An 8596-nucleotide genomic window follows, 5' to 3' on the forward strand; every position below is an offset into this window, starting at 1 on the left:
TTATCTTTCCTCCCCAATTATCCCTGACCCATTAGTTGAAAACGAATCGTCGGCAAATGATCGTTCAAGTGAGCCGTCGTTATCTTCTTCGGAATCAATAATCCTTATATCTTCAACCTTTCTCACCACCTCCTCCATATCGGGCCGCTTCTCTGGTGACTTATCGCAACATTTTAGTGCAATTTGTAGTAATCTCAGCATTCCATCAGCTGCATTTCTTTGCTTACAAAACTCTAAGTCAAAAATCTCGGCTGTCCACTCTTCTCTAACCGCTCTATGAACCCAACTGCATAAATCCACACCGTTGATGCCTTGGGGAGCTGAATAAGTAGAAAGTCTACCTGTTAGGAGCTCTAGGAGAAGTGAACCATAGCTCCACACATCCGATTTCTTTGAGATTTTCTTGGCATGTTGATATTCCGGAGACTTGTATGAAATCATCCGTTGGGCTACAATGGGAAGGGAAATCAATGAAGCGAAACCATAATCCGAAACAAGTGGAACTTCATTTGCATCAAGAAGAACATTTGAAGATTTTAAGTTCCCATGGATGATGGTGGTCTGTGACTTGGTACTAACATGTAGGAAGTTCATGGCCCGAGCAATGCCTTGAGCAACTAATAACCTTGAATTCCAATTGAATGGAATCCGATTCTTCCCTCTCCCTCCTGCTTTTAACATTAATTAGTATTGGTGAATGTGTTCAATAAATTCATATTGAAATCATGGGTTACCCATCAAATGGGTGCAATGTGAAAAAATGAAACAACAAAGAAAATTAAAATGGCACACAAAACACAAGGATTTACATGATTCAGCAGTATGCTTAGGTCCACGGATCAGATCAAAAACCTATCCACTATTTCTTTTAAGTTTTACACTCATAGAGTTGTTTAGAAAAAAACAGGAGTAGAGAAAACTTGGCATTGTCCCCAAAAACAAAACCCTTAGGAAAATATTACATAATTGCCCTTTTCATAACTATAAAAAATTTGATCCTGGTCGGGGCCCCCCCTCATCCCCCCACCTCAACATACCTCTAACAGAATACAAAACGTGCAAAGATTGAATTGGTGGACAATGGATATTTTCATCTTTTATCATGCAAAAAATTAAAAATCCCATTGTTTTTTGAAAGACAAAATCCCATTGTTCTAATCATCCCTAACAGGACGATTTTAGCATTAACGTTATCTCCTAATCGAGTTTCACCCATCAATGGCCAACACCTCTTGCAAATACACCACATTAATAGGAAACCTTAGGCAAAAAATTTTCCATTTTCACCAAATAATCGATTTAGAGACCCCAAAAGCACTTCTCTCCATACTATCACCAAATGGTAGATTTTGCAACTGTGTCCTTATAGAAGTGATTTGACAAGAGCACTCCTATTAAAAGCAGAGCTCCATGGAATGAGACCTTAGTTTTATCGATTAAAATACCTCATATGCATCCATGCTTGATTGGTGTTATAGATTTAAAAACTAGTAATTTTTCAGTAAGAGGAGGAAAAGAAATCAGAAAACTCACCATGAATACGGTTGAAAAGGTTCCCGTTTTGCGCAAATTTGTATACTAAAAACTTCTCATTTATCGAATAGTAATAAGCAATAAGTGGCAACACATTTGGATGTTTCAATTCGGCCATCGCCCTCATCTGCTTCATGAATTCCTCCTCACTTAAAGGTTTCAAGTCCCTCAATCGCTTAACGACAACATCTAGTCCGTTTTCCAACATAGCCTTATAAGTATTCCCGAAATTCCCTTTCCCCAATCCCTCGGCCGCAGCTTTCAAAAGATCGTTAAGTTCGATACCTCCTTCTCCATCCATGAATGTGAGCTTCCTTCTCTCTTCCACTCCAACTTCTCTTCCTTCTTCACTCTCCATCCTTTTCTTTTGTACTTCAATTCTTTCCTTCTCCTTCATCTCTTTCTTGATCTTAAACTCCTTGTATCGACGAATGAAGAACAGCAATACAAGTGCTAGTACAACAACACTTATCAATACAAAAATTGCAATCAAAGTAGCCTTTGTAAAAAAATTCTTCTTTATTATATCTGCTGCTTTAAGGGATACGTTAGTAGTACCATCACAAGTGATCGGAGAAGGCAAGCCACATAAACCCGAATTACCAAAATACGAAGAAAAGTTAAATGATTGGAGAACTTCTGTTTGCGGAATCTTACCCGAAAGATTATTGTTAGACACATTGAAAATTCTCAAGCTCGCTTGACTAAACTGTGGGATTGGACCTTTTAATTTGTTACCTTGAAGTTGTAACGATTCCAAGCTATCTAGACCCAATAACGAGCTCGAGATAGGGCCATCGAACATATTGTTCGATAGATCGACATGAGCTAGTTTTCTATTTGATGTGAAATCCATTACATTTCCTGAGATTCTATTGTTCTTGAAGCTTATGGTAGACAATTCGGTGAGGTTGACTAATGCATACACGTTGAACTTACCGATGAGTCCTATACCTTCTAACGATATACCCGTTACTCGACCATTATGGCATTGAATGCCATACCACCTTGGATGGCTATTCATGTAGCATTGAAGGCCAGTCCAATTCTTGTCAAGTAAAGGGTGGTTGAATTTGACCTTGAGAGCATAAAGAGCGTCTCGTTCCGACCCATTGTACCCAGTCGGAGTATCGTCTTGGGCGATCGAATGGATGAGAAATAGAAGAAGAAATACGATAATAGACCCCATTGTGTATAGGCAAGAGAAAGGCTATGTGGGCTTATTTGTAAGAAATTTATTGAAGAAGAATTGTGGTTTGTTGATCGATATAACCATGGGGATTCTAATAACAGTTAGAAATTGTCTTTGTTTTGAAGAGGAAAACAAGGAGGTTTGTAAACTGTTTGTATGGATTTTTGTGATGAGAATCCAAGGAGAGATCTTTTGATTTTGTTTCATTTGGTTATCTAATTTTACAGCTAACCATGATTGTGTTTTGTATAATATAAGAAGTTGTTTGACTTTTTATATTTTAAATTTAAATTATGAAGTCGGGGTCATTCTTTGGTGAATCAGGATAGTTGATGGTAGAATGAACGGCTGAGATGATTTGATTTGATTCGATGTGAGAGTTGAAATACAGTAGATGATTTGAGTTCGGATAATAATGGATGGTGTCTTCTTGTAAGCAATTTTGGATTCAATAAGCGGTGAAAGTCTGTAGGTTGTGAGTTCAATACCTAATATGAGCAGTATTTCCTAGGGCCTCCCGCGAGAGCGCACCCTAACTTACCCGATGTGTGCAGAGTGTGGGCATTGCACTTTCTTGGGGAGGGACCCATATGCCTTGGCTCTGGCCTAGCTCTTCTGGACCCCCTGACGACAACCCAGTTATATTAATAAATAAATTTTAAAAAAAAATGTGACAACATTTTTGTTATGAATTGGGATGGCATTAGCAAAAGTTGGTGTGGCAATAGAATCTCTCTTTTTCAAAATATAAATTCATGCACCTTTCAAATCCATTTAGTCATTTGAATCTAGTTTTTATCAAATAAGCCTCCAATCTCCCACTTAGTTAAAAATGATTTAAGACAAAAAAAAAAAATGTTTATATATATTGAATCATTATGTAGAAAAGGGGGTAAATTCCATGTCAAGGTTCATCAAATATAGTCAAATTCTGTTAAATTCGACAAATGTCAAATTTACCCTTTTCTTTACGCAATGAATAAATAATAAGAGTGGGAGGCTTTAAAATTTTCATCGTCCTACGTCAAGTAGTTTTTCTGCAGGACCTTGTAGTATGGTCAAGTTTAACCACCATTTTTTTTCATATTGAGTGTCACATGGCATAGAAGGGGATATAGAATTGCATAAAGTACTCAACTTAAGGGAGGAACAAAGATTAATTCATCCACCCAAAAAATGCAACATCACACTTTTTAAAGCCCATCCACTCCATTTTGATATTTGAAGTAGAAGTGTCAATGGGATGGTTCCACATGTACCCAGAATCGGAACCTAAATAATTTTTTGATTCGTAATTGTATTAATTTCGGTTATGGATATGATATCTTTGGAACCTGACCCAACAAGGGTGGAGCCAAGAGTTTGACCACATGGGGACAACTAAGAGGGGGAGGGGGAGGGGGAGGGGGAAGGATCTTTGTAGGGGTAATAATGGTGGATTTTTTTATCTGCCACTGCTATCTGCTCTTGAGACCTGGCCTTACAAATACCTGATATCCATATCCATATCAAAACTCGAGTACCCAATACAATAGACAATATATATTTTTGAATGAAAAAAATGAAAGATAAATATTCGATAAAATAGACAATTATTTATAAATGAAATCGACAATTAACCTTTAATTCATCAGGTGAGACTTAAAATCAACGAAGAATTTTTCTGGCAAATCAAACTTTTGAGAATAAAATCTTAGAAAATTGTGATACAGACCATTTATTTGTTGTTAAAATTGTATAATAAGTGACAAACAAATGAATGTTCACATATTTTTTATATTTTAATTTTAATTCAAGTACATTCACTTCAAGATATCTATTTGTCAGTATGTAATTAAATTATTAAATTACTAATTGTATTAAAACTATTATTTGAATTAAATAAATTTACCCATCAAATACCTGTCGGGTATCCAAATGAGACCCGATTCTTATTGGATCCTTAAAATAGCTACCCATATAATCGGACCCAAAAATATTCAGGTCCATAACAGGATACCCAAAACTGTCTAATCGGTTTCGGGTACATCAGATAACATGGGTATCCATTGACACCCTTAATTTGATGATTAGTAGTGACTTGTAGACGGTAGGCTTGTAGCCAAATTGTACAAGATTTCCATAACGAGCTTGAAATCCATACCTGGGCCTATTCTTGAAGCCCAAAATTAAGAAACCCTCATTACCATATCGAGAAAATTCTGATGAATGAATGCCACGTGTTTTTTTTTTTTTTGTTTGGTTAATTGGTCAAAATTTGATCAACTCATACCCATCTTAGTGAAAAATCATCAAGAATTACCATGGAGGGCCCACATGATTACTCGAGATGATCAACAACCCGATGTTGGATCCTTTATAAGAGCCACATGGGTAGTAAAGCATCTCCAACCCACATTTTGCCAATTTGACGACGAATGTCACCTTCAAAATATTTGAACTCCAACCAATCCCTTCTTTAAATCGTTATTCATTCACTTATTAAAAAAACAAAACTATTTAGATGGAGATAAGTAAGGGACAAAAATGATATTTAAAATATGCTCCAAACTTTTTGTTGGAGTAAGGTCAGGAGATCTCCCACTCTATGTTTGGTGTGTCTATGACATACCTGCCTCAAACAATATTTGAGGCTTCTCTGTTCGACGAACAAGTGAGATGGGAGAATATTCCTAGGGATTCCCAAGTGAAGCAAATCCTTAGAAAACATGTATTGATCTCTAGGAAATCAAATTTCTCTTCCATCTATGTCGCTTGTTCAATGCTATTTTTGGAAGATAGTCGAAGTCAACAAAACAAAACAAGAAAAAAAATCTGATAATCAATGTACAATCAATTAATTCAAAATCTGAAATCGCATATATCTGAATTGAATGAAAAACGATGATCCAACAATGTATTATTTATCTTTGTAAACCCAATAACCTAAAAATGGTAGAACAAAACGGTAGGTAGCACTACCCACTCTTTGTGTACCATCAAACTGATGGGAGCCAAATCAGCGTGTACAAAAGAGGGGGACGGTTACCCAATATTTGTTGTGAACGCTCCCATTCTTCCATAAGTCGTGCTGGAATAACATTGAAATCGACATCATTTGGGACATTGGTGTGCACAGAACCATAGATGCTTCTCACTTGTATCTCGATGAAAAGCATCTACTAGACACAACCACGTCAACAATGTCCCGAACGATGTCAATTGCAATGTTACTTCAGCATTTTCCTTCTTCCACCCATCAAAGAAGTAGGAGAGTGTGTAGATAACAATCCCTAGACAATGGATGAACCACTCTAGATTGCCTTTTTTTGTAAGTTTCCAAGCTAACCCTTGAAATCTAAGGCAATGCATCAACCCCACATCAAAATTAGAGGCATGTGTGTAGGACCGACTGATAGGAGGTTTTCTCAACCCTGAGGGGTTGGCTCATTGGCAATTTCGAAAGATAAGCAGTTAATGTTAGTAGGTCATGAGTTTGATACCCAATATGACTATTAATTCCTCAGGGCCACCTGCGAGGATGCACCTTCACTTACTTGGTGCGTGTAATGCGCGGGAGTTGCACATGCCCCGGGACTAATCCTTGGACAAAACTATAATATATAAATTGGGCAAAGCCTAGATACATGCCTTGTCTGTCTATAGGGATATCCGGTTATTAAAAAAAAAATTGGAGGTTTTCTCAATAATCAAAGCTCTTTTATTACTTAATTAAATCAAATACGTGCATAGTCCATGATTTGTGAAAAATCTCCAATACGAGATTCGATAAATCAAGGAGGCCGACATGAGAAGGCACTTTTGAATTTTAGAATTCTCAATCCATGGCAATTTGAAGGCGACCAACTAATCAATTAGTACAAGAGAATATTAATGATGATAATCAAATAAATCAAACTACTCCTAAACAATGAGTATGTATGAAGTACAAAGTACCCCCACATGTGCCGCTTAAGTGCCTGTGCACTAAAGCTTGCACCCATAAGCTTGATGCTACACTTAATCGAGTCAAATCAACTCCAAGTGTCTTTCAAGTCAAACTTTATATCTCAACTCAAGTCTCTATGAAGCAGCAAGCCATTTCTACTGGTGTGTATGTGTGTGATGTGCGGGCATTGCATGTGCCCCAGGACTAATCCTTCAACAAGACCATGGTCTATTGACTGGTCAAAACCTAGATATGGGCCTGATTCGTTGTTTACAAGGATACCCGGTTATCAAAAAAAGAAAAAAACTTACAATCGTTAAAAATGTAACAACAATGGCATAACCTGATCCCAAATATTTGGAGTTTGTTAAACGAATTATAGTCCTCCATTCCACTATTTTCAGAATCATGAGTTTCATCATTGAAAGTTGAATTTATATTTGCTTTCACTATCTTCATACCACTTTTTTAGATCTTACTCTCTCTTTTATGGGATCACCACTTGAATATTTCTTCTAAAATGGATTCATAATCAACCTTTATTAGATTTATCCAATCCACCTCAACCAATTTTTTCTTTATTGTTTATTGGAATTTTTTTTTCTTTTTGGCTTCTTTGACTCCTTCCGTTCCTATTTTTATCTTTTTTAATCTTTTCACTCGTCCATCTCTTCATCCTAATTTATATTTAAACTATATTTGTATAAGATTAATTTTATCAATGTGTCAACATCTTTTTAATATCGAAACGACAAGAATTTCTCTAGAAAAATATCAAAAAGACACTCTCACACCAAAAATCAAATTCCATTTTTAAGAACGAAACACACCTCTTGAAACCACATTGGAAAGTTCAATTGAGTTGAAAATTGTCATGTTTCATCGTCACACTCAGTGATGCATGGTCCTCATATGTTCTTCTGCCTTGATGACCACAACATGTAAAAAAAAAAGAGGTCTCGAGTGTGCTTATTTTATGGTGTTTGGTCCCAAGGATGAAAAATGTACCAAAATTAAGTATAGTATTTCGAAAGCAGCTTTTCTAGCTCCATTCCTTATCCTTGGACCCAATATATACATGAATTGTCCAAATACTATACCCATAGTAGCATACTTGGATTATATAATCATTAGGATAAATATTATTAATATAATCAATCAATATTAAATGAATGAATTTATATTCTTAAAAACAATATTTTGTTCTTCATCTTTGAAATAAAATATTATCAATAAATAATAATATTTAATTAATTATTATGATTTTTTATTGCATTATTGAGTTATGGAAATGTTTCCATATTATATCATGTTAACTAGAAATTAAGTAAGTCTTGGAGCTATCTTGTTAGATGATTAATGGAAATATTTTTTTAAAGATGAAGAAAATTTTATACATGCTTTACATTGACATAGTAAAACATCGGATAGAATCCCTATAGACATAAGTTTATAAACAAAAAGGTTTCAAAAGAGTATGTTGCAGTTTTTTGTTAAGATCGATTTGTATAGGTATCTACATTAAGTCCATAATTTTTCTATACTAGCTACGGATGAATTAACAACTCAAACTCGAAGAGAATTTGTGGTGTTTATGTCATTTATAGATGATGAGTAAGAGTAGATTCAAAATCATAACTAAGAAAGGATATTGTTCGGACATGAAATTCTTTCCTTTTAATTTTTGTGCCACAAATTTTTTGCAGGAATTTTCATCCCAACCCCCATGTTTCTTCATAAGACATGTCGAGATACTCTCAAGTATGGGAAATATGACTTAATGGTAATTGTCTAAATGCTTGAGAAGAATGATTAAAATAGGTGATTACATATAACCAAAGCAAAATTCGTCCTTTGATGCAAGAAAGAGGACGTGTGTCGAAAACCCTAACTTAGACAAGAAATACTAGTTCCCACAATTCAAAGAATGTTATGTCGTAAGG

The 8596-nt window shown here is 35.5% G+C and overlaps 1 protein-coding gene across 1 annotated transcript; it reads right to left on the minus strand.

The window, feature by feature from the left end:
* Nucleotides 1-2722, minus strand: LOC147409591 (pollen receptor-like kinase 4). The gene is made up of 2 exons (XM_086418132.1): nucleotides 1534-2722; nucleotides 1-668 (listed from the first exon to the last, which is right to left on the minus strand). Exons 1-2 carry the CDS (start codon nucleotides 2720-2722, stop codon nucleotides 1-3), a joined length of 1857 nt encoding a protein of 618 aa, XP_086274258.1.
* Nucleotides 2723-8596: the final 5874 nt, after the last annotated feature.

The sequence above is a fragment of the Akebia trifoliata genome, chromosome 2 (genome assembly GCF_017979445.1).
Source record: "Akebia trifoliata isolate Shusen 1 chromosome 2, ASM1797944v1, whole genome shotgun sequence".
NCBI classification, from domain to species: Eukaryota; Viridiplantae; Streptophyta; class Magnoliopsida; order Ranunculales; family Lardizabalaceae; genus Akebia; species Akebia trifoliata.

What these genes read in the sequence shown, in the direction of transcription:
- LOC147409591 (XM_086418132.1), bottom strand. Translation starts at nt 2,722, where the DNA reads ATGGGGTCTATTATCGTATTTCTTCTTCTATTTCTCATCCATTCGATC. An exon ending in CCTTTTCAACCGTATTCATG is followed by an intron (nt 669 to 1,533) that starts GTGAGTTTTCTG and finishes TGTTAAAAGCAG; the next exon opens with GAGGGAGAGGGAAGAATCGG.